Below are 27,656 nucleotides of genomic sequence, written 5' to 3'. Positions count from 1 at the left end.
TAACTACTAAAATATGTGATGTAATAAAAAAGGCAATAAAAAAGATAATATTATATTTTAGAGGATAATATGTATATTATACTTTTTAGAGGATAATATTATTTTATACATTTTTTTTATTGACAAATACTAGATTAAATGTTTTATTATGAACTTTTAGCATGAAAACCAAAGTTTCAATTATTAAAAGTGTGTGCGTCGACTTTTTGTGACAAACGCCATAAACGCCTGTTATGATGTAGATTTTTTGAGGTGCACTCTTGTCATAAATTCATCTATTTATGTTCCTACATAATTTATAACAAAAAAACAGTCCTAAATATCTATTTAGGAGTCTTAGAACTTTCCAACGATATATAGTTTGTCATAATTAGATTAGGATTAAATAGTAATATAGGGAAGTAAAGTTAGGCGTGCCGTATACGGTACGGTGACCCTTAAGGGGTTTTTTAAATTAGGAATGTCATATAAAGATATAGTGCGGTCTTTGGCATTAAGACATGGGTACGTTATAAGTGAAAGACACATGAAGCGCATTCTTAGACTTTTTTGTCGCACGCATATTAGGGACCGTCTCAAAATTACATGCGACATTGGCATAAACGTTTTTAACTTCAATAGCATTTGAAGACAATGACTTACAGTCATAAAACCAACTGTACATTGTTCACCCAGGTCTCATGTATGATGCACGCCTTTTAGATTTTTGATATTTATATCAATAAACTGCTAAATCATATGCAAATATTGCTATGTGTTTCACTATTGCCACATACCTAACACCTAGATGAACAATGTACAGTTGGTTTTATGACTGTAAGTCATTGTCTTCAAATGCTATTGAGCTTTAAATATGGTCATATTCTGTATATGATCCCACACAGTAGTGAAATGCATAGCATTATTTGCATATGATTTAGCAGTGTACTGTCATAAATATCAAAAATATTAAAGATGTGCATCATACATGAGACCTATATGAACAATGTACAGTTGGTTTTATGACTGTAAGTCACTGTGTTCAAATGATATTGAGCTTTAAATATTGTCATGTTCTGTATATGATCCCATACAGTGGTGAAATACATAGCAATGTTTGCATATGATTTAGCAGTTTATTGTCATAAATATCAAAAATATTAAAGGTGTGCATCATACATGATACCTATATGAACAATATACAGTTGGTTGTATGACTGTAAGTCATTGTCTTCAAATTATATTGAGCTTTAAATATTGTCATATTTTGTGTATGATCCCATACAGTAGTGAAATAGGCCTACATAGCCATATTTGCATATTATTTAGCAGTTTATTGTCATAAATATAAAAAATCTAAAAGGCGTGCATCATACATGAGACCTGGGTGAACAATGTACAGTTGGTTTTATGACTGTAAGTCATTGTCTTCAAATTCTATTGAAGTTAGAAACGTTTATGCCAATGTCGCATGTAATTTTGAGACTGTCCCTAAATATGCGTGCGACAAAAAAGTCTAAGAATGCGCTTCATGTGTCTTTCACTTATAACGTACCCATGTCTTAATGCCAAAGACCGCACTATATCTTTATATGACATTCCTACTTTAAATTAAAATGTTATTTCTTCTGTCATCTTCATCTCTGCTGTAGCCCAGTCTATGCTATGGTACGGTTACAGTATTGGCCGCTGTGGCTCCCTCAACTCGTGGCCACGACAAATAGATGTCATTCTCTCAAAATATGAAGTCGTGGCCACGAGAAAAATATATCGTTCCCTCAACATATGATCTCGAGGCTACGACTTTGCATCGCGTGGCCACGACATAATGATGTCGTTACCTCAACAAAATGATCACGTGGCCACGACTTAATGACGTTCCCACGAGATATTATGACGTTCCCACGACTTAATATCACGTTCCCACGAGTTTATATGTTGTGGCCACGACAAAAATAAGTGAACCGAACATGTCCCCTCCTGGTCACCGTAGAATTGCAATTTCTCTCTCACTTTCTTTGTCTCATTGTTTTTGTTTATGTCTGTTTCTTAGGCTGTTTCTCCTTCTCTGTTTTGCTGTTTGCTTTTACATTTTTTCAACCAGGCATAATTGATGGATTGTGTTTGTTCTCTGTGAGAATGAAATGCAAAATCATTTAAATGAATCTCGGCTCTTTCAGGGCTCAAAACCTGCTCTCATTAACAAACAAAGAGCTTCATCATGTTCTCCTTAAACGACTTGGGGTTTCTGCAAAGGTTATTATTTCAGATGAAGTTCAGATGATTTTTGGGGTCACTCTTTTGAATATATGTGTGTTTGTCTGCATGTGTAGGATTCTGGATGAGAACAGAATGTCATCTCTGCGTCAGAAGTCTTTTGAAGGCCTGAAATCATTATTTTTCCTGTAAGAGTAACTTCTAATTCACCTTGACAGATATATCAAATAGATGAATCAATAGTATATTGTGCATAGACCTACAAAAGAGGAGGATAAATAGAAAAATTATAACTGTCAAATGTTTTTCATTTATTATAAACTGATTTCTCTGTTGAATGTGTTCAGCTCAAGAATGGATGTATGTATTTTGCAGGTCTTTATTAAATAACTCTGTCGAACAGTTTCCTAAAACCTCGATTTGCCTTGAGATGCCCCGTCTGAACTGGTTGTGAGTTACAAAAATGACACTTTCATTGCATTCCATCTTAAATAAATCCATGAAGCATTTACATATATACATGAAGTAAAATCATTTCACAAAAATATGTTTAAAATATGTAATAAATGTGCTGTTTATTAAGATCACAATTAAGATAGAAATGTATTTGGACACTTTCTGGTTGTTTAGTAGTAGTAGACCATGGTTATAATTATTGTGATGAACTACTCTGCTCAGGTATTGATATGAACTTGAGGGGAACTGACTTTATACATCCACTAAACATCAGTTGGTTAACAATAATATCAAAAAATTGCTTTGAGAAAAGGTCCACTGTCATTTTTCTGTGGACACTCTGCAATAGCACAATAGCCTGCAATAGCACAAGGTTCGAAAGATGCTCCTACGTGTTACTCTAATCACTGGTTTCTCTAGTGCTAGGAGGAGTAATGCTATATATCCGGCTTTCTAACTTTGTTAATGCTCAAATGTGGGCGATAAGTGGGTCAGTTAATTGTGGAAGTACGAGCCAATTTTGCAGCTTTGTTTCTGTAAATGATCTTTTTTTTCACTGGGAAGTAAGTCTTGAGTTCTGAGAGTCACAGTCTATTTTGGTAGTGTAATCAACAAAAAATGTATTCCTCATAGTATGACCCCTGTCCAAATATGGGTACCACTTTATTTCGATGGTCAACTTTATAGAATTTACTAACTTTAAGTAACTTTACAACATCTTAAACTCTCATTAAAAAATTTGTAGAACATCTGCTTAATATCTGCTAAACCACAAACTTATTCTACTAACCCGAACCTTAACACCTGACCCTAACCTTACAGTCTACCAATAGTCTAATGACTCAAAACTCAAAGTTACTTTTACTGTAGTTTGTAGAATGTATAAAGTGGACCATCGAAATAAAGTGTAACCCAAATATGCTTGGGGACCCCTTTATTTTTTAAACCAAAATCTTGATATTTAATAATTTTGACTTCATTGCTTCACACTTCAGTGATCAGTTGCATTTGTTTGTCATTGCAGGGAAATGGAGGGTAATAGAATTTCATCTCTCTGGGCATCAAGTTTTAAGAACTGCTCCTCTCTCACCGTCTTGTGAGTATATATACACACACACACACACACACACACACACACACACACACACACACACACACACACACACACACACACAGTAACATTCAATGTAAACTGCAGTGAGTGTTGTGGGATCCAGGGTATTTATATTATAGACTGTTTATTTGTCACAGCTGAGTGTGGGAGACGGAGAGAGAGAAGTGGGACTCATCTAAAGCTCCTCCTGAGTCTCTCGGCTCGGCTGGAAACACTTACAAATAAATGCAGATTTAGGTTGAAGTGAATAATTTAAGACCTTAGCAGATTAAAGACATCGGGAATGAATAAATTACAATAATTACTCATGTTTTAGATGTACATGTTGATATGCATCACGAATATCTGGTGCTGTAGTGTAAGGCCTTTGATTTGATCTGTCAATGATATTTGAAGGACACTCCGTCCTGAGAGACAGAGCTCGCTGCATTACGACAGCTTCTCTCTCTCTCTCTCTCTCTCTCTCTCTCTCTCTCTCTCTCTCTCTCTCTCTCTCTCTCTCTCTCTCTCTCTCTCTCTCTCTCTCTCTCTCTCTCTCTCTCTCTCTCTCTCTCTTCCACTGCAGGTACTTTTATGGGCCAATGAATTTTTTTAATTAAAACTTTTTCTATTTTTTAATTTCCTTTTACAGTTTTTTTCAATTGCTAACAAGCATCGGTCAATACTGAAGCCACATTTTCAAAACCCTTAATACAGTCTGCATTATCAAGATGAATCTTGGCCAAACAGTTAATCTCACCTTCAAAACTCACTCAGACCAACAAAACACTTCATGCATGTCTTAAAATAAACTTGTTCCACCATAACACTGGCAACAATTCTCATTCAGAAAACATGCATTTCATTCTTAAAGGGCACCTATTATGACTCTTTTCACAAGATGTAAAACTAGATGTACAGCATCACGGTACAAAATATGACCGCCGCTCAGGCCTGCACTGGCTTTCCACAAAAATAAATGACGTGGAGTAATTTGGCTGTATTGCGTGTTTATGTATATACCTAAAAAAAAGTAATAGTATGTGCATGTCTGTGTGTGTGTGTGTGTGTGTGTGTGTGTGTGTGTGTGTGTGTGTGTTTGTGTCTGTGTGTGTGTGTGTGTGTGTGTGTCTGTGCGTGTATGTATGTGTGGGTACATGTGTGCGCGTGTGTGTGTGTGTCTGTGCATGTGGATTTGTATGTGTGTGTATGGGTGTGTGTCTGTGCGTGTGGATGTCAGTGTGTGTGCATGCTTGCGTTTGTTTGTATTCCTGCATGTGTGTGTGTGACAGTATCATCCTAAACCAGCAACCCTTCGCTCAACAGCACCATCTACAGGCCGATGAGTGTACAGTCACTAAATGTGCACATAAATGAATTTATTTTATACCCCCCCATGGATGAAATTCTACAAAACTTAGCAGAGGATACCCCCAGAAGATGTCAAGTTAATCATACACATGAAATATGGTGCAGTTCTGAACATCTCCACTGAAGATAGGGGCGATTAAAGCAGAATAATATTGCATTTTCATTTTTTATGGGAGGGGCGCAAATCACAAATGAGTGATTATGGGCTAGGTTGATGTGGGCCCTTAAGAGCAACATACCATAAAAATTTCTTCATCCTCGGTGCCACGGTTCAGGTAGTTATTTAGGAAAAACTGCATTTTTTGGGGTTTGGGGGGGCCCAGCGCGGGGGGGGAGTGGCCCCCGGGGACCAAACGAAATTTTTCCTTAGAAGTGTAGTGGGGCTACATGCCCACCAAATTTCATGTTCCCCGGTGCTTCGGTGTCCCTGGTATCGTTGACGAAAAATTTACGGGGGCCCCAGCGCGGGGGGGGAAGTGGCCCCCGGGGACTAAACAAAATTTTTCCGTAAAAGTCTAGTAGACCAACATACCATAAAAATTTCTTCATCCTCGGTGCCACGGTTCAGGTAGTTATTTAGGAAAAACTGCATTTTTTGGGGTTTGGGGGGGCCCAGCGCGGGGGGGGAGTGGCCCCCGGGGACCAAACGAAATTTTTCCTTAGAAGTCTAGTGGGGCTACATGCCCACCAAATTTCATGTTCCCCGGTGCTTCGGTGTCCCTGGTATCGTTGACGAAAAATTTACGGGGGCCCCAGCGCGGGGGGGGAAGTGGCCCCCGGGGACCAAATGAAATTTTTCCATAAAAGTCTAGTAGACCAACATACCATAAAAATTTCTTCATCCTCGGTGCCACGGTTCAGGTAGTTATTTAGGAAAAACTGCATTTTTTGGGGTTTGGGGGGGCCCAGCGCGGGGGGGGAGTGGCCCCCGGGGACCAAACGAAATTTTTCCTTAGAAGTCTAGTGGGGCTACATGCCCACCAAATTTCATGTTCCCCGGTGCTTCGGTGTCCCTGGTATCGTTGACGAAAAATTTACGGGGGCCCCAGCGCGGGGGGGGAAGTGGCCCCCGGGGACTAAACAAAATTTTTCCGTAAAAGTCTAGTAGACCAACATACCATAAAAATTTCTTCATCCTCGGTGCCACGGTTCAGGTAGTTATTTAGGAAAAACTGCATTTTTTGGGGTTTGGGGGGGCCCAGCGCGGGGGGGGAGTGGCCCCCGGGGACCAAACGAAATTTTTCCTTAGAAGTCTAGTGGGGCTACATGCCCACCAAATTTCATGTTCCCCGGTGCTTCGGTGTCCCTGGTATCGTTGACGAAAAATTTACGGGGGCCCCAGCGCGGGGGGGGGGAAGTGGCCCCCGGGGACCAAATTAAATTTTTCCATAAAAGTCTAGTAGACCAACATACCATAAAAATTTCTTCATCCTCGGTGCCACGGTTCAGGTAGTTATTTAGGAAAAACTGCATTTTTTGGGGTTTTGGGGGGCCCAGCGCGGGGGGGGAGTGGCACCCGGGGACCAAACGAAATTTTTCCTTAGAAGTCTAGTGGGGCTACATGCCCACCAAATTTCATGTTCCCCGGTACTTCGGTGTCCCTGGTATCGTTGACGAAAAATTTACGGGGGCCCCAGCGCGGGGGGGGGAAGTGGCCCCCGGGGACCAAATGAAATTTTTCCGTAAAAGTCTAATAGACCAACATACCATAAAAATTTCTTCATCCTCGGTGCCACGGTTCAGGTAGTTATTTAGGAAAAACTGCATTTTTTGGGGTTTGGGGGGGCCCAGCGCGGGGGGGGGAGTGGCCCCCGGGGACCAAACGAAATTTTTCCTTAGAAGTCTAGTGGGGCTACATGCCCACCAAATTTCATGTTCCCCGGTGCTTCGGTGTCCCTGGTATCGTTGACGAAAAATTTACGGGGGCCCCAGCGCGGGGGGGGAAGTGGCCCCCGGGGACTAAACAAAATTTTTCCGTAAAAGTCTAGTAGACCAACATACCATAAAAATTTCTTCATCCTCGGTGCCACGGTTCAGGTAGTTATTTAGGAAAAACTGCATTTTTTGGGGTTTGGGGGGGCCCAGCGCGGGGGGGGGAGTGGCCCCCGGGGACCAAACGAAATTTTTCCTTAGAAGTCTAGTGGGGCTACATGCCCACCAAATTTCATGTTCCCCGGTGCTTCGGTGTCCCTGGTATCGTTGACGTAAAATTTACGGGGGCCCTAGCGCGGGGGGGGGAAGTGGCCCCCGGGGACCAAATGAAATTTTTCCATAAAAGTCTAGTAGACCAACATACCATAAAAATTTCTTCATCCTCGGTGCCACGGTTCAGGTAGTTATTTAGGAAAAACTGCATTTTTTGGGGTTTGGGGGGGCCCAGCGCGGGGGGGGAGTGGCCCCCGGGGACCAAACGAAATTTTTCCTTAGAAGTCTAGTGGGGCTACATGCCCACCAAATTTCATGTTCCCCGGTGCTTCGGTGTCCCTGGTATCGTTGACGAAAAATTTACGGGGGCCCCAGCGCGGGGGGGGGGAGTGGCCCCCGGGGACTAAACAAAATTTTTCCGTAAAAGTCTAGTAGACCAACATACCATAAAAATTTCTTCATCCTCGGTGCCACGGTTCAGGTAGTTATTTAGGAAAAACTGCATTTTTTGGGGTTTGGGGGGGCCCAGCGCGGGGGGGGAGTGGCCCCCGGGGACCAAACGAAATTTTTCCTTAGAAGTCTAGTGGGGCTACATGCCCACCAAATTTCATGTTCCCCAGTGCTTCGATGTCCCTGGTATCGTTGACGAAAAATTTACGGGGGCCCCAGCGCGGGGGGGGAAGTGGCCCCCGGGGACCAAATGAAATTTTTCCATAAAAGTCTAGTAGACCAACATACCATAAAAATTTCTTCATCCTCGGTAGAGGTCTGCACGGGCTTTAAACTGAAGCCCGAACCCGGCCCGTACCCGCGATCATCTAACCCGACCCGACCCGACCCGACAATTACATTTAAATGTTAAGCCCGAACCCGACCCGAACCCGAGGTGCACTCTATATCTCACAGTAAATAAATAAAATAAAAGTGCTTTAAAAAAATAATTTCGTTTGTATATATATATATACAATATATATATATATATATTATATATATTTATTTAAGTTATTGCTGTTGTTCATTTAATTTGTTTTAAAATTCACATTTCACCCAGAACGGTTTCTTCTCGATAATATTTTAAAATAATATTTTAAATAAAAGTGCTTAACAAACATTTCGTTTGTATATATTATATAGGCTATACAAACGAAATGTTTTTTAAAGCACTTTTATTTAAGTTATTGCTGTTGTTCATTTAATTTGTTTTGAAATTCACATTTCATCCAGAGCGGTTTCGCTTTGCAATGTTTTCGCTTTCTTCTCGATGTGCAATGTGTGCATAGGCAACACAGAGAGAGAGAGCCTGTGTGTCTGTGGTCTGCGTAGCCTGTATAATATATACAGGTTTTGGGTGGTAACTAAGAAAAACTAAATAGGCTATATAGTTTGCGTGCCGTGTGCTTTGCCTGTTTGCTGTGTTGTGGTGACCGGTACGCGAGAGAGAGAAAGTTGCGTGCGCAGATGTGCAGTATATATTGCACATCTGCGCACGCAACTTTCTCTCTCTCGCGTGCCATCGGTCACCACAACACACAGCAAGCAGGCAAAGCACACGGCACGCAAACTATATAGCCTATTTAGTTTTTCTTAGTTACAAACCCGAACCCGACCCGAACCCGAGGCTGTTCAATAAAAATTAACCCGAACCCGACCCGAAACCCGCACATTTTTCGGGACCCGTCGGGCTCGGGTCGGGTAGCAGACCTCTAATCCTCGGTGCCACGGTTCAGGTAGTTATTTAGGAAAAACTGCATTTTTTGGGGTTTGGGGGGGGCCAGCGCGGGGGGGGAGTGGCCCCCGGGGACCAAACGAAATTTTTCCGTAGAAGTCTAGTGGGGCTACATGCCCACCAAATTTCATGTTCCCCGGTGCTTCGGTGTCCCTGGTATCGTTGACGAAAAATTCAGTAAGGTGACGAAAAAAAAAAAAAAAAAACTTTGACAATCCCTATATGACCGCTTTCGCTAGCTACGCTAGCGGCGGTCATAATAAGTCTCTGATGTCCCCAGAGTATGTATGTGAAGTTTTAGCTCAAAATACCCAACAGATAATTTTTTACAGCATGTTTAAATTGTAATTTTTTGGGGCTCAGAAAAACGCGCTGTTTTAGATAATATCAGAACAGAAACTCTGTTGCGGTGTTCATTTCGACTCGGAGTCGAACAATAATGCCCACAGAGCCAGAGAATGCTGTATGGACATAGAACAGGTATAGTTTAGTTTAATTATGGTTATAACTTATTTGTCGTCTGCTTTTATCCACTAATACAAGCCTGCTGTAGCAAAACCCGTCCGAATGATGACCAAAATATACTGACGAGTTCAGTGAAGTTTATTGTACATCACACAAAAAACTAGATGTACCGCATCGCGGTACAAATTATGACCGCCGCTCAGGCCTGCACTGGCTTTCCACAAAAATAAATGACGTTGAGTAATTTGGCTGTATTGCATGTTTATGTATATACCTAAAAAAAGTAGTAGTATGTGCATGTCTGTCTGTGTGTGTGTGTGTGTGTGTGTGTGTGTATGTGTGTGTGTTTGTGTATGTGTGTGTCTTTGTATGTGTGTGTCTGTGCGTGTATGTATGTGTGCGTACATGTGTGCGCGTGTGTGTTTGTGTGTGTGTGTCTGTGCATGTGGATTTGTATGTGTGTGTATGGGTGTGTGTCTGTGCGTGTGGATGTCAGTGTGTGTGCATGCTTGTGTTTGTTTGTATTCCTGCATGTGTGTGTGTGACAGTATCATCCTAAACCAGCAACCCTTCGCTCAACAGCACCATCTACAGGCCGATGAGTGTACAGTCACTAAATGTGCACATAAATGAATTTATTTTATACCCCCCCATGGATGAAATTCTACGAAACTTAGCAGAGGATACCCCCAGAGGATGTCAAGTTAATCATACACATGAAATATGGTGCAGTTCTGAACATCTCCACTGAAGATAGGGGCGATTAAAGCAGAATAATATTGCATTTTCATTTTTTATGGGAGGGGCGCAAATCACAAATGAGTGATTATGGGCTAGGTTGATGTGGGCCCTTAAGAGCAACATACCATAAAAATTTCTTCATCCTCAGTGCCACGGTTCAGGTAGTTATTTAGGAAAAACTGCATTTTTGGGTTTGGGGGGGGGGGGGGGATAGTGGCCCCCGGGGACCAAATGAAATTTTTCCTTAGAAGTCTAGTGGGGCTACATGCCCACCAAATTTCATGTTCCCCGGTGTTTCGGTGTCCCTGGTATCGTTGACGAAAAATTTACGGGGGCCCCAGCGCAGGGGGGGAAGTGGCCCCCGGGGACCAAACGAAATTTTTCCGTAAAAGTCTAGTAGACCAACATACCATAAAAATGTCTTCATCCTCGGTGCCACGGTTCAGGTAGTTATTTAGGAAAAACTGCATTTTTTGGGGTTTGGGGGGGCCCAGCGCGGGGGGGGGAGTGGCCCCCGGGGACCAAACGAAATTTTTCCGTAGAAGTGTAGTGGGGCTACATGCCCACCAAATTTCATGTTCCCCGGTGTTTCGGTGTACCTGGTATCGTTGACGAAAAATTTACGGGGGCCCCAGCGCGGGGGGGAAAGTGGCCCTCGGGGACCAAACAAAATTTTTCCGTAAAAGTCTAATAGACCAACATACCATAAAAATTTCTACATCCTCGGTGCCACGGTTCAGGTAGTTATTTAGGAAAAACTGCATTTTTTTGGGTTTGGGGGGGCCCAGCGCGGGGGGGGAGTGGCCCCCGGGGACCAAACGAAAATTTTCCTTAGAAGTCTAGTGGGGCTACATGCCCACCAAATTTCATGTTCCCCGGTGCTTTCGGTGTCCCTGGTATCGTTGACGAAAAATTTACGGGGGCCCCAGCGCGGGGGGGGGGGTGGGGGGAGTGGCCCCCGGGGACCAAACGAAATTTTTCCGTAAAAGTCTAGTAGACCAACATACCATAAAAATTTCTTCATCCTCGGTGCCACGGTTCAGTTAGTTATTTAGGAAAAACTGCATTTTTTGGGGTTTGGGGGGGCCCAGCGCGGGGGGGGGAGTGGCCCCCGGGGACCAAACGAAATTTTTCCTTAGAAGTCTAGTGGGGCTACATGCCCACCAAATTTCATGTTCCCCGGTGCTTCGGTGTCCCTGGTATCGTTGACGAAAAATTCAGTAAGGTGACGGGAAAAAAAAAAAAAAAAACTTTGACAATCCCTATATGACCGCTTTTGCTAGCTACGCTAGCGGCGGTCATAATGAGCGTTAGTTTTACTCCAGAGAATCTCTGTAAGAGCTGAATAAACATATAAGAAGTGTGCATTAAAGTCTTATCCATAAACTCTCTCTCTCTCCCTTTCATTATCAACAACATACACAGCGAAGTACACAAAACACTCGTTACAACTAACAGTAAACAAATATACACACCTTTTCAGTGGGTGCTTAATAAACTGGTAAACCTTATATCCGTAAAATGATTCGAAGAGCTGTCATAAAGAGCGCGCTCGCACTTTCAATTCTTCCGTGTCCAGTCACGTTAGGCCTGTTGCTCTGGAGAGTGTAAGCTTGATCACAAACAGTACAGATCCATCCTTGAGTAACAACGGGAGTAAATGAAGACTGCTATGTTCATTCTTACATCCATCAACAACACACCTCAATCGCTTAGGAGACATTCTTGTCTACAGCTGCTCAAGCGTCGAACAATGGCGGACTCTGTGTCCAGCTCACTCAGGGCGGGTCTGGGCTCAAACTGAAGTGTCACTCAACCGTCGTGGGAGGGGCCTGCTCAATTCTACGTCACATTGCGCCGAATCTGAGAACAGCTCATTCTGAGACAGTGCTTATGATTCATTGAGAATCATTGAGAAAAAAAAACACTGGGTGGATTTTTATCATTCTAGGGTGGTTTTGCTCACACACTGCCAACACACATTTATGTTCAAACACCATGTAAAAGTGAATTTTGCATAATAGGTGCCCTTTAACACACTGACCTAAAAAACACTAACAACAGGGAGCATTACATTAGACACCTAACCCCAGCTGCTCCCGACGAGCTGGATGGCGCCTTGCATGGCTGACACCGCAGTCGGTGTATGAATGAGTGAGTGAATGGGTGAATGTGAGGCTATGTAAAGCGCTTTGGTGGCCATAGGTCTGTGAAAGCGCTATATAAATGCAGTCCATTTACCATTTACCATTTACATGAACTTTTATTCATGATATATTATTATTATTATTATTATTATTATTATTATTATTATTTAATATAAATATTATTATTATTTATTGAATTTTAAAGTTTGAACTTTATTTCACATAAATATTCATTTTATGATAAGAAAAATATCTTTTAATTTTACGGACTGTAAAATTTTACTGACTACTGAATTTTACTGACTAATTTTACAGTGTTAAGAACACAGCAAAATCCCCAGTGTTAAATTAACACACTCAGTGTTTATATGAGTCCACACTCGGAGTGTTATAAGTAACACTGAAGCAGTGTTAAAGTTGATGAGATAATTAAGTGATTAACTGAGTGATGATTGAGCATTATTGAAGACACCTAATGTTAACAAGCAGAATCACTGAAGGAGAAAACCGTAATTGGTATGTTACTATTATGGTGATCAGTGTTTGCTTTAGTTGGGCTCTTGACCCTTACTTTTGTAACTTTAGATTTTGTTTGGCTGCTGTACCTGAGTAATAACAGCCAGATGAACAAAGAGAAAAGGTGATATGATGGTGTTGGTTGTGTTTTAAAACAATCATTATTTCGTAATCACTTTACCTGAATCACTGAACTCATATAGAGCCCAATTTCTGAGTTAGGTTTACTTTATTATAGCAGCACTGTCCTTGAAAAGCATAATATTTGTAACTTTTACAATGTAATCCAAATAATTTCTTAAAAGTTGCTCACATCCAATTTTTTAATTGATTTGATCATTTGGATTCCATTGAAAAGGCTAAAAATGGCATGCTCTACAAGGACAGTGCTGTTATAATCCATAAGATAAACTTAACTCAGAAATTAAGTGATTCAGTTGAACTAATGATTATGTTAAAACATAACCAGCACCGTCAGATCACCTTTTCTCTTTGTTCATATGGCTGTTATAACTGAATTACAGCAGCCAAACAAAATCTAAAATAAAAAAGTAAGGGTAAAGAGCCCAACTAAACTAAACACCGATCACAATAGTGGTGACCATTAACATTAATTTTCTCCTTCAGTGATTCTGCTTGTTAACATCAGGTGTCTTCAATAATGCTCACTCATCACTCAATTAATCACTTAATTATCTCATTAACTTCAACACTGCTTCAGTGTTACTTATAACACTCTGAGTGTGGACTCATATAAACACTGAGCAGTGTTAATTTAACACTGGGGATTTTGCTGTGAATGAATGAGAAATGCATTAGCAATTATTTTTTTAAATAAATCTTTACATATATTAATTTACATAAAAAGTTGAAACAACAAAAACTAAATCCTGAAGCAATAAAAAAGTGTCAGGAGGTCTTTCTGTGTGGAGTTTGTATGTTCTCTCAGTGTTGCCATTGGTTTCCTTGACAATCCAAAGACAGGACAGGTGAATTGGAGACTGTAAATTTGCCCGTAGATTTGAGTGCGAGTATGAATGTGTGTGTCTCATCCTGTGATGGAGTAGCCATCCGTCCAGGGTGTTATCCTGCCTACGACCCGAGACACTGGGAAAGACTCCAGCCTCCCCACAACCCTACACATGACAAGCGCTTTGGAAAATGTATGGAATAGTTGGATGGATGGATGGATGGATGGATGTACAGTACTGTGAGGGTTCTAGTCCTCCTTTTCTCTGCCACTCTTCTTTCCCTATGTGTCTTCCTTGATCCATGTTTCCAAAAGATGACTGAAAAAAAAAATTACTACTGTAATAGAAACAAAAAATAGGACGCCTTGATACACTTTCAGCTGAAATTCCAATTAGTTGTGTTTGTAATAATTATTATTTAATTTCATTGTAAATACTTGTATAAAAAATTAATTCAAATAATTCCTGCAAAAATGCACAGAGTTTGCCATCATTCTGATTTGAATGTGCTTTTATCAGTTTTGAAAGCAGTGTTAGCATTTGAAAAATGTGCTGAAAATATGTAGTGTTTTGCAGATGGTGAAGTATGAATGACAAAAATCAATCCGCATAGACTTCTGTTTTGCTGAATGTGTGAAGAGTTTTGAAAATGTGGATTCAGTATTGACCAATGCTTGTTAGCAATAAAAAAAAAAAAAAAAAAAAACGGTAATTATATATCTGGCTGTAATTCATACAAAAACAATAATGAATTAAAATAAAATATGACCTGTGTGCAAACAAAATATTGCTTGTGTGCAATCAAAATGATGTTGTTATTTAACTGTGTGTATATATATAATTCTTTTAAGTAGCTTTAGGGAGACAAAAGAGTTCCCCAAAATAATAAAATTTCCACTACAGAATGCGGTTTTGTACAGTATATAAACTTACATAATCTGAGAGGTGGCAGAAATTACATGTGTTGGATAAGAAAGTATTACATAAATTACATAATTATCCTTTGATGCATGTTCTGTATGCTGGCCTGTCTTTAGTTGACAAATGCTGTGAGTGTGCAACGTGTGTTTTGAGGGAATTTATTTTCTTTTATGAGTCCACAGGGCTATAAGGAATTATATAATCATTGAAGAAACTGCCACTGACACCATGATGAAAAGGGTTAATTCATATTCTAGCATCTGATAGAGTGAATTCTCTTTTATACTTTTTGGGATGTTACTGAATTGACTGAAGGGACAGTGTTTGTTGTGATATTTGATCCAATTCATTCACTCTATTCCGCAACTCAAAGCTGTTTCAGTTATCACAAAAGAATACATTTCTTGAAAAATGTAAATATTTCATGTCTTCGATACATCCAGTGCTTTTCAGACCTAACCTGTGACTAATCAGATCCTTGTGGCTTGTGTACTCAAGCGTTATAGAACGTGTTTGAGATCATTCCTGGAAGCATTAACATGATGATATGAATAGTTCTGAATATGAATAAGTGTGACTCTTGTTAAACTCAGAGATAGAGACAGAGCTTATTTACATATAGATGTAAATCAGCATCATTCTGTGGCGCTGAAGGCCTTGGTGAAAAGGGGAATAAGTTTGAGACTGTGTTATATGTGTGTCTTTTTCTGGTTTAGAGCGCTGAGGAGAAACCACATCAGCACTATTGAGGAGGGAACATTTGAAGACATGCAAAGATTGATAGACCTGTGAGTATACATGCGCACACTAAGTGAAGGCATTCATTCATTTCAATGTAGTCCCCAGTTCATTGCTTGTAAAAATGTGTGCGCCAGAGAGAGAAAGAGACCCTATTTGTGAATTTTAAAGGTTAGTTCACCTACAGTACAAATGAAAATTCTGTCCATCGTTCTTGTTTACTCACCCTCGTGTCGTTCCAAACCCACATTTCTTTCTTTCTTCCCTGAAAAACACACAAAAAAGAGATGTTTACATAACCATCGCCCATACAACAAAAGCATATAGACATGAAAAGCACAAAAGGGCTGAAGTTGGTATACATTCACATATGTGATTTGACAGCTAAGGTCGAGGCTAAGATTTTAAGTCAGTAAGTTTACTTTTGTTCTGTTTTTCACACTATTGTATGGGTTCGGGAGACTTGGAATATAGTGCACATGTTATGTATATGAAGCACTTTTTTCCTTGATTTTTGGAGCTGGACAGCCCTGGTCAAGTGTTTGTTTTGAATAGGAAAAAGCAGCATGAACATTCTTCATATCTCTGCTGAGATTTGAAGGCAGTGAGAGAGATATATAGGGAGGGAGAGAAACCTCCTGTGTAAATAACCTCAGCCTGATAAGCACAAGTGTTGGAACAGAGCTTCTATTTGAGGATCTTTTTTTATTTATTCAGTGAATGATTAAGGTGAAAATGAGCTGCTGAATTTGCTGTGATTTGATTTACAGAGACGTGTCCATGAACCAGATTAAAGACCTGCCTCCATCTCTGTTCCAGAACCTCCAGAACCTCAAACAGCTGTGAGAGCCACGTTCTGCACTTTTTTATTTGTGGTGCAAATTGTGTTGTCTAAAAAGCTTAAAAGCTATGCAATATTTTTTCTTGAGGTATACCTCACTGGAGCAATACCTCAGTATTATTCACTTGTATTTGTGCTGATCTGCCCAGTGATTTATTGATTGGTTGAAAGCCTCTTTGGATGAAGTGACAGGCCTTATGAATCACAGAAGCATATTATGGACTTTATCAATAACTATTTTACTCTTTGTGTGTGTTTGTTATAGAAATATCTCCAACAATCCCCTGGAACGCATATACAGCAATCAATTTGACACTATGGTGAATCTGCAGTCACTGTGAGTAAACAGGAGTAAACACAACATCAGTTACATTATTATATTGATGCTGTGTATTAGGAGAGAGCTTGTATTTATTCATGTGTGCACAATGTTTGCAGAAATCGACATCATATTTACATGACATTCATGTCCGGTACATGACTATCTGTCTCAGCATGTGATCGACCTCAGACTGTTAATCAGAGAATAATTAAATATGAATTAGCTCTTTATACTGGTTCTGATTAGGCTGCCAAACACATATCATTTTAATATTATTTGATGGGTTTCATACTATGGGTAAGGTTTAGAAAAATGGGCAGAATTTAAGTTAATTTTTGCCTATGTTATTGGAGAACGTGCAGGCATTCTGGTAATGGCATGACACTCAGTGTCTTGGAGTGAAGTATCTCAGTGTCGTCTTCACACTTCTGCTGGTTTGAGCTCTATAGACCTGCACCACGTGATTTACAGAAGTAGGACATGTTCCTGGATCAACATCATATGTTGTTTCTGGAAATTCATTCCTTTCAGCCAATCATACCCTTACTCAGGAGACAGTTTTATTGCTCAGAAGAGCAAGAGACTCCTTAAAATCCTGAGGCAAAATAAAAATAGAACTAAATGAAACAATTGTTGGCATAAAGTATATTGAGCTGTAAAATAAATTATATCTCTGAAACTTTTGGAAGAGTCTAAATGAGATTGCAAGGATCTAAGCAGAAAAATAGGACATTAAACAAAAGTAAAAGTTGCCATTTGCTCTTGATTTCATCTCATTTCTATCTAGGATATTAAACAAATCTTATTTTAAATCTCGATTTTTTTCAAAGGGTAATAGAAATTGAACTTAATGTGAACCTTAACTATAATCCTTAAATCAGACACCAGCAATTGGTTGATTGGAATGTTGTTCCAGGTTATGAAAGGACATAGATCCAGGAACAGCTTTTTGGCCTCCATTTCTTTGCCACAGTTCTACAAGCAGACTCTCTATTTCAATCCCCTGTAAATCCTGCTGACCAAGGTCAGAAATGAACAATTCCAGGCATAGTGGCAAAAAGAAAAAACCGAGAGCAAAAGAAAAATAATTCTAATATTCTTAACCTTTGTTAATGTATCCTATATTGATATTATAATACTGTTTTTTACTAATTAAATATTTAATATTTAATATTTAAGACTACGTTTATATGACAATGTTCTAAAAACTGAAAAGTTTTTCCTTTGCGTTTTTGGCGTACAGGTCCCCGTTCACAAGCATCTGAGGAAAACGATTAAAAACGCTGCGTTATGCTGCCAGGCCAGTAGTTGGCGATGTCACTTTGTAAAGAAACACTATAGACTGAACAACATGTAATACGCATGCGCATGACGTCACTGTTTTGTTTTATTAACCTGCTTATTTTAAAAAACCTGCACTTTGAAACCTGTTTTAAAAAGTTAGCTTTTTCAGACCCCCAAAACACTGTTGTTGTGTAAATGAACGGCCAAAAAGCATAGGTTTTTCTTTTTTAGTTGTCGTGTGTCAGTGTCGTGTAAACGGCCCCTTAGATCTGGTTTATGTACTATTTATGCCTGTCAAGTTTAATATGCATTTGAAGTATTTGACATACATGGATGGCACTCTCTGTGTTTTTATATGAAAGAAATGCCCTTATAGATGTAAAACTGCTCCTGTAAATCAGTTCCAAATATTGCCCCATGTCATTGTTTTTTCTTTTTTTTTTTTGTGTGAAAAATTATGTCTGGTTGTGTGTTACTAACTGGGCAGAGGGGAAAATGATAAAATATATAACATAAAAAGCTAATTATCTTGACTGTAGGCTGATCCTCAGGTCGCAGTGAATGTTGTGTAGCAGTCCACACATGTAGTTGAGATGTTTAGTGAGATTCATGTCCAGAACTGCATTATCCACCAGCCTCTGTGTCTGGTCATGTATCTGCATTCATTGATATTTTTCACTATGTCAGTATTTATTCAGCTGCCTTTATAGGTCTACAGTTCTCTACTTCTGGCTTTGAAAAAATGTACTTGTGAAGGTAAAATCTGCATCTGTCTGTTCTGTGTGCAGGAGTATGGAAGAGGTGGAGATTCCCAACATCAGCATCAGGATGTTCCGGCCCCTAACTAACCTCACTCACATGTGAGCATAATAAAATTCTATTGTAAAACCTTTTATATATATATATATATATATATATATATATATATATATATATATATATATATATATATATTCTTTATACAATATATTGTTGCACTTGTGTGCCCTCTGTGGAGAGTTATCAGTATGTTCCAGACCTTCAGATTTGCACTCAAATTCCTTATACACCATAGTCTCTCATGAGTCAAAACAAACACCATGAAAACCTCCATTAAGCCAGTAGGTCACACAGCACGCCCTCTGAGTGAGATGGAGGGCGAGAGTGCAGAGAGAGGTCTTTACTCTTGAATGTAGGCTGGATAGTAGCTGTCAGACGAAGGGTGAATGATTACTGCATTTGAAAAGTCAAACCTGCCGGTAAATACAGCTCAACTTGAACTCTTGATTTTTCACAGGCGGCAAGATGACCTTGCCTCTCTCTGCTTGTGAAATATCTTTAACTTTTCTTCCATCAGATTTAATGTCGCCAGAACAGATCCCCTCCGGAGAAATGAAAATGAAATAAAAAAAAGCAGTAGAGAGTAGGCCTTCAGAGATATTTTAAAAATGGAATGCCATCATTTCTTTGAGGAATGAGTCCCCTCCACACCAGCACCGAACAAAAGAGCCGCAGCGTGCCGAGAGGTGTTGTTCTGAAGTGAGTGCTGAACCTCACGCTGAACCTCTCTGCACTTTGATGTGGAGATGAGGTTTTCAGGATTGTTACTTTGCAGATAATCAGCCGCACTAAAAATTTACTTTTGATCTGAGACATGCCCACTCTAGCAGACTGTGACAGTAATAGAAGGTTACCTCTGCATTTTACAAACCTGTTGATGTGTTTGGTGAAGTTTAAATGTGAACAGAACTGCGCGTGTGTGTGTGTGCTGTAGTGAAATCCACATGATTAAAGAACAGACAGAGGAACAGCTCGGGCTGGAGTGTTTGATTGTGCAGCAGGGAAAAGGTGCTCATTTAGGGTGTAAGCGTTAGGTATTTGAAAACGTTCAAGAACATTGCGTTTTCTTAATGGATGCTGACATAATTTACTCATCTTTGTGTCATTCTAAATGATTTTCTGGTTGCACTTTATTTTACATTACGTGTACTTAAATTACTGATAAGGGTACATGGGTTAAGTTTACATGGGTTAAGTTTAAGTTTAGGTTTAGGGGTAGGTTCAGGGTTTAGTACCTAGTTATTACCCACTTAGTGTCATTACTACAATAAGTACATAGTATGGGGAACAGGACTGTAAAATAAAGTGCTACCGAATATCCTGACTATTCTTTTCCATAAAATTAAAGTGAATGATTCTTAAACTTGAAGTGGTTCATATGACTTCAGTTCACTGAAGCCATATGAAAGCTTTGTGTAACACTGAAATTTAAGTATTGAAAAGAGTCATGAGAGAAATAACAATGTTCAATTTGTAAACAATTAGTTTTATTGGATATATTTTCAATGAATTGGTTAATTTAGTTCACAAATCCCATCTGAATGATTTGTTTACAAACTGGTTCTTGAATATTGCCTCAATGTTGCCTCAGAATTGCATAGCCTAAGCAATTCCATTAATGTTTTTAATATCTTTTTTATATGATCATTAATGAAGTATGCAGTTATGTGTAAAACAAATGTGCTTTTCTGTTCTCTTTTTCTGTCATTTATGTGTTGGATCATTTTAGTTATTTTAAGCGTTTTGAATTCTGTGGATATTCTCCCAACGTGCGGAGCTGCAAACCAAACACAGATGGAATCTCGTCCTTTGAGAATCTGCTTGCAAACATCATCCTGCGCGTGTTTGTCTGGGTTGTCGCCTTCATCATTTGCTTCGGAAATATCTTCGTCATCTGTCTGCGGTCCTGCATTGCTTCAGAGAATCAACATCACACCATGGCCATCAAATCCCTCTGCTGTAAGTCCATTATACATCAAACATGAGCGTGACAAAACCAATATGCAGGATTCTACTCAACCCCAGTGAAGCTCAAGTGATCAATCAGTCAAAATCCATTTCATGCATTAAACAGTGAGACACAAAAATTTATGAACTCAATGTACCCATTCTGACTACATCAGATAAGAGTGACATTTCTACACATCCACAATACAATCAACTAAAACACTTAACTAAAAAAAAACGGTGTGTGTGTATATATATATATATATAAACATTAAAAATTAAAATAACTTTTAAAATTTTTCATTTTAAAATGCACTTTATTCATGTGATGGCGAATCTGAATTTCCAGCATCATTACTCCAGTCTTCTAGTGCCACATAATCCTTCAGAAAACATTCTAATATGATGATTTGAAAACCTTGATGCATTTTTTCAGATTTTTATTTTTTTTATTTTCTTGTAATAATGTTATTGTCACTTTTTCACTTTTTTTTATAAATTTAACACATCCTTGCTGTGTAACATGACAGCCCACAAAATAAATTAGTTTATGCAAAATAATTAAAATGGGCACCAGACAGGATTAAGCCTGTCAAGAAATGAATTATACCAAGATAGCTCAAAGGAAAATTACATATTAAATATTACATAAAATAATAATAATGGCTGTCTTTTCCCACAACAATGCTTTGATTGAATATAAAGGTATATAAAAGAGTCACAACCCTGAATAATCGGGTTAAGTACGTGTATTAATAGTAAATATAGGTGTATTTTATTTTGTGTTGACATATATATTCATCTACTTATTTAAAGTGATTCAAAGTTCGTAATGAAAAAGTTGTTTGTTTGCTTTCGGAAATGGTAGTGTGTGAGTGCAAGGTCTAATTTTAGAAGTTCACAGGTGTCAGACAAACAGGCTTAAAGGGTCGTAGTTCCCTCTAATTGCAGCATTTACACACACACACTTTCCATTATACACACTCAGCTAATTATATACATCAATACACAGCCCAGAAACTAAATTATACATCTATGCAGTATCACAAGCTTTTAATAAACATCAAAACACACACACTCCTGCCTCCCCACTGGGCAGATAAATAATTACAACAGTCTGTATTTTTACACACACACACACACACACACACACACATATGTCTGGTGCACTATCTTTGTGAGGACTCTCCATAGACGTAATGGTTTTTATACTGTACAAACTGTATATTCTATCCCCTTACACTGCCCCTATCCCTAAACCTACCCATCACAGGAGACATTCTGCATTTTTACATTTTCAAAAAAACTAATTCTGTATGATTTATAAGCTTTTGTACCCATGGGGACCTCAATTTAGGTCCCCACGGTGACACGAGTCCCCATGAGTCTGTGTGCATTCAGGTTTAAGTCCCCACCGGTGTAGAAAAACATGTCCACACACACACACACACACACACACACACACACACACACACACACACACACACACACACACACACACACACACACACACACACACACACACACACACACACACACACACACACACACACACACACACACACACATACACACACGCACACAAAGAGCTTGCTGACAGCTTGCTGTATGACCTCACGCACTGCAGCAACATAAACTTTTATTAGAAAAGGTTGGATCAGAGTGTGATATCTAGACCTGTTCAGCAGGGGATCAGAGTCTGAGGACTAATCTGTCTCTCAGTGACGGAAAGAGATAGCAGACGGGGCTGAAAATAGAGAGATGGATGAACAGATGGCTGTATAGGTGCAGTTTTTTAACCCACAAAGAGTTGAAAGGACAAGTCGCTCTCTTAAATTATCAAAACCTGCCGCCCCCTCAGATGAGAGGCATGCACTCAGAGTCTCCATCTCTGGAGTTTCCCACTGGGTCACATTGGCTGGAATATGTTGAGGGGTATCTAGCTGTCTCTGTAGGACTGACTTATTCAGTTAAGACTAGAATAACACACTATTAATGCTTGCTTGCAAAAACCCTTTCACAGTGTGTGAAATGTCTCGGATGCCCTGATTTTGACGGAAGCAGGGAGAGACATCTGTAAGGGAAGGGAAGATGATTTGGAGGGAGTGCAGTGAATAAAAGTGTGTGAGTGATTTGGTGCTTGCTAACTATTAACTGAATCTACTGCTCTGCAGGTTTCTAGGACGCACAAATATAGAGAACCGCAAAAAGAAAAGAGACAGGCTTGACCACACACACTACTAGAAATAAATATAGCAGAAAGCAATAGACTGACATGACTGACTGATGGATTATGGATGGATAGATATATAAATGGATCAATGCTATTATTTACAGTATATACTATTACAGTATTTAATAATTTTTCTAGTTGGCTTTTATTTTCAGCTTTTCAGTTTTCATTTTCATTTACGGTTTAGTATTATTATGTTTTTCATTTTTATTTGTCTTTGTTGTTTTTTTCACCTATAGTTTGATCAATTTTAGTGCTTAAACTTTCTTTTTTCAGTTAGTTTCCAAGGCAACATTTTTTAAATATTCATCCAATATTTATATTTTATTTCAAATTTATTTTAATTACCAACAACACTGGAATGGATGTGCCGATGCATGAACAGGTGAAAGGATGGATAGATGGACAAAAGGCAAATGGTTGCATGGACAGATGGGCAAATGGATGAGGATGAATGGATGGCAATGGATTGATAGTTTGATGACCTTTTTTAAAATCCCGTATTAAGATGTGTGTTTATCTCTAATAGGTGCAGACTGTCTCATGGGCGTGTATCTGCTTTTCATCGGTGCCTTTGATATCAAGTATTGTGGCGAGTACAACCGCCATGCTCAGATATGGATGGAGAGCCTGTCCTGCCAGCTGATTGGCTCACTGGCCATGTTGTCCACAGAGGTATCCGTCATGATGTTGACCTACATGACACTAGAGAAGTACCTGTGCATCGTCTTCCCATTCCAGCATTACCGTGCTGGACGAAAACAGACACTCTGCTCACTGACCTTCATCTGGCTGCTAGGATTTATCATTGCCGTTATTCCCTTCTGGGATAAACAGACATTTGGGAATTTTTATGGGCGGAATGGAGTGTGTTTCCCTCTTCATTCAGACCAGACAGAGAAACCTGGTGCCAGATGCTACTCTACAGCCATCTTTCTCGGTGAGAGCAGAGGGCACCGGAGTGTGAAAATTTTGCACTACGTTTGAGACCTAGATATGCCAGTGTGTGTGTGTGTGTCTTTGCAGGATTATTGAATAATTTTACCAAATTTCCCTAGAGATTTAACAATGCTCGGTTACAAAAAGCTTTCATAGATTAAACTCAGAAAATTATCCTGGTTGCAAGCAACTACCACCGTTAAGTCACTGAACTCAGCAAAAATACAATGCTCTTAATTACTATATTTCTAATTTTCTAACAAACGTAGCTCAAAACGTGCTAAATTATGTAATAAATTTAGTTTATTTTAATTTCCCCATTTCCATTTATTTATTTTTCAAAGGAGTAAGAAAGCGTAATTCAAAATATATTGTCTGAAACCCTAATAGAAATACAAGTCTATTTTCTTAAAATGAAAATTTAAATATAAAAAGAAATATATATATTGCTCCCCAATTAGATTTTGAGGCTAAAAAAGGCTAACTTGGTGAAACACTTTTTGCTCGATGTTACTGAAGATTTATGTCTGTGTTTCTCTGTCAGGTCTGAATCTGCTGGGTTTCATGGTGATCGTGTTCTCCTACTCCAGTATGTTTTTCTCTGTCCAGAAAACGGCAAAGTCAGCGCGGCAGACAGTATATGATCGGGAAGTCGCTATCGCAAAGCGCTTTTTCTTCATTGTGTTCACTGATGCCATGTGCTGGATCCCCATCTTCCTCTTGAAGATATTATCACTGCTAAGAGTACATATCGCAGGTAAGCAAACACAAGCTAATATGTTTGAGAGAACACACTAGCAGGTTTTTATGAGTGTGTCTTAACTCATAATTGCTGTGACCGCAGTTTGGCTGCACATTAGCTAATGATCTTAATGAGGCAACTCATAAATATTAAATGGTGAAATAAGAACTAAATGGCTGCTTGGCCTGATTTCCAGTCAATAACACTATAATCACCCTGCTTTGTTCTTGTGCATGTTCGATGCGTACAGCAGGATTTACTGAGCTTTAAAAACAGATTTGATCTCTGCTCCAGTATATATAAATTTTTATTTTTATTTATTTGTGAACTTTAATAAAACATTGCACGACTGCATCTACACATCCACAACTGAAAATTATACACATGCACCCACAAAAAATAGAATTTTTTTTTTTTTTTGCAAAAACTGTACAGCAACTTATCATTGGGGCAATACTATTAAAAGGACAAACTGGTACACTAGTATATCATTTAAAAAAAAAAAAAAACTAAAGAGTAATACAGGTTTACATATACTATATGGTATACAACAGAAGTACAGATATATAATTTCAGATTATTTAAAGGGAGAAACGATCTTGTCTACTGGCATTTTCTTCGTTAAATCAATTAAAAGTTGCAGAATTTTAAAGTATATTAACTTTTTTTTAATGAGTATGGAATTACAGGTCTTAGGGTGTGTTCACACTTGGCTGGTTTGGTTCAATTAAAACAAACTCTGGTGCGATTGCTCTGTTAGTGCGGTTCATTTGCCATCCGGACCCTGGTGCACACCAAACAAGCGGACCGAAACGCCTGAAAAGGTGTGTCTTGGTCCGCTTCCAAACAAACTCTGGTGTGGTTTGACCATAATGAGAACTCAACACAGACCAAAGACATCTAAACAAACCAAAAACATGATGTCACGAGATGCGAGCGTAAAAAGGACAGAAAGTCTTCATGAGTTCTCAGCTGGTAAAAATAAAAACCATCATAATGTATGAGCATACACTGAGCGCATGCCCGGTAAGTTCTGCCACAAAATATACGTCATAAAAGCCGTTTTTTGTTTTGGTGTTAAAAATGACAGTGTGTTCGTTAAGTAAACCAGGACTAAATGTCTGGACCAAAAGAACCAAGTGAGCTGTTGACTTTATCAAGACACAATAAGCCATTTTAATTGTTTTTCTTTCTGCTGAATCCTTTAAGCCTGAATCCAGATTTAACTGTATACTGTAAAAATCTGTAGACAAATGTCATTTCCGAAACATGCGAGTGATGCAAGTAGCCGGTCTGAGCAAAGAGGCACATTTTGGTTAGTCGATGGCTGAGGAGCTGAAACCCCGGGCACAAAGAGGATTAGACATTCAACCGCCATGAGCACACATGTACACTTATCAGCTACAATGGCTTTGCAGTTCTTCCCTTGGACAACACGGTTTATTCTGCACTTTCTTTCTCTTTTTCTCTGTCTCCTTCAGGTACCATCATTCTGTGGGTGGTGATTTTTATCCTTCCAATAAACAGCGCCCTGAACCCCATCCTGTACACTATCACAACCAGCGCTTTTCAGCAGAGACTTAAACAGTGTCTGAAATTTCGCTGCCAGCAGACTAACTGACACAAACACACACTATGCATATGCACATGCTCTGAGATTAATATTCCATGAGGAATAAAATGTTAATAGATGACCGAATAATGACCACACACACACACACACACACACAATGCTCTCATCGTCAGCACAAGCTAATAAGGCTTACAAGAGCCTGCAGGGGTGAAGAAATGAGAGCACACATGACCACATTAACCAGCAGACCATCGTAAACAATATATACTTATGCAATTAATATGTAATAGCAAGCCTTATTGAAAAACAAAGAAATTACACACAAACCTATTAAACTTCAACTGCCATATAGACCTGGAGCAGTGCATGCGTGTATGCAGGGAAAGCAAATCTCTGCTGCTGTCAGAGGTTCAGGACGGACCCGGCGGGCTGAGGATTGGAACCCTTCTGACTGATTTAATTGCATTTTTTGTTTGTGAATGGAAAACAAAGAAGCAAATATGGCAGTTGCATACTGTCAGGATCGAAAATGTCCAGACAAAAGTAACCAATCATAGCTCTTGATCCAAAATTCAGATCATTATGGCATTCACGCTGGTATCAAATTATACTTTTGTTCCAAACTGTTCTTTTATTGTGTGAGTGTATTATTTATGAAACGCACTGCTTTCATTTGTCTTCTGTAATTTGTCAGTTGTCTTCAATATGTAAAATGAATATAAAACCCAAATTATTGCAATGAATAAATTATAATTATTTCATTATATTTCATGATTTCAACTCCTTGCACTGACGTATTTTATATCGTACCACAAAATCAACTTTTAGAGGATGTCTTTTAAGAAAGACTTAGGATAGACTTCATTAGCAGAGAGCAGCTTTGCTAAATAAAGAAGTTCATTGATCTCCCTGGACCCCACAGTCTTATTAAAAAAACATCCCAGGACAGTCGTCTGTTTTCTGAGCTGGACCCTTCACAGCTGAAGGTTTGGGGTTAGACTTTGTTTAGTCTGACAACATAGTCTTACCCAAATGTTAATGTATTCTGTTAAAAAAACTCTTCACACAGTGACAGAACACATTCTTAGTAAAAATGTAATTGTGTTTTCTTTTGCATGCACTAGACCATGGTTCTTCACTTCTGTTCTTGCTGGTCCACTGTCCTGAAGAGTTGAGCTCCAATTCTAAACAAACACACCTGAACAAGCTAATCATCATCTTCAGTATTACTTGAAAATTACAGGCAGGTATGTAAGCTCGAGCTATAGGCATGAAAACACCCTTGATGACCAGTCCATCGCAGGTCTAACATACACATTCACACTCACACTCTTTTCAATTCACCTGTTCAAGACCACTAGCCTGTGACAGGCTTCGAGCCAAGCTGCAAATCTTACTTGCTGCAAAGTGGCTTTAAACAAAAATCTGAATCCCTTTCAAAGATGTTATGCCACTAACCAGCAAATTATG

At 39.2% G+C, this 27,656-nt stretch overlaps 1 protein-coding gene across 1 annotated transcript in view; it reads left to right on the top strand.

The window, feature by feature from the left end:
* The window catches only part of rxfp2l (relaxin family peptide receptor 2, like), a gene marked incomplete at both ends in the record, with an annotated part of 56,502 nt that extends 30,268 nt beyond the window's left edge, over positions 1-26,234 (top strand). Inside the window, 11 exons of the mRNA XM_081365117.1 lie at positions 2,313-2,384; positions 2,572-2,646; positions 3,677-3,748; positions 15,465-15,536; positions 16,257-16,328; positions 16,593-16,664; positions 18,722-18,793; positions 20,482-20,711; positions 23,462-23,872; positions 24,416-24,628; positions 26,095-26,234. Of these exons, the coding sequence (XP_081221243.1) occupies positions 2,313-2,384; positions 2,572-2,646; positions 3,677-3,748; positions 15,465-15,536; positions 16,257-16,328; positions 16,593-16,664; positions 18,722-18,793; positions 20,482-20,711; positions 23,462-23,872; positions 24,416-24,628; positions 26,095-26,234 (1,501 nt within the window). The remainder of the gene's footprint in view (positions 1-2,312; positions 2,385-2,571; positions 2,647-3,676; positions 3,749-15,464; positions 15,537-16,256; positions 16,329-16,592; positions 16,665-18,721; positions 18,794-20,481; positions 20,712-23,461; positions 23,873-24,415; positions 24,629-26,094) is intronic.
* Positions 26,235-27,656: the final 1,422 nt, after the last annotated feature.

Source organism: Scardinius erythrophthalmus (genome assembly GCF_964197995.2).
Source record: "Scardinius erythrophthalmus genome assembly, chromosome: 5".
NCBI lineage: Eukaryota > Metazoa > Chordata > Actinopteri > Cypriniformes > Leuciscidae > Scardinius > Scardinius erythrophthalmus.
Note: the sequence above shows the minus strand (reverse complement) of the source record. Positions and strands in the feature narration are given on the sequence as shown.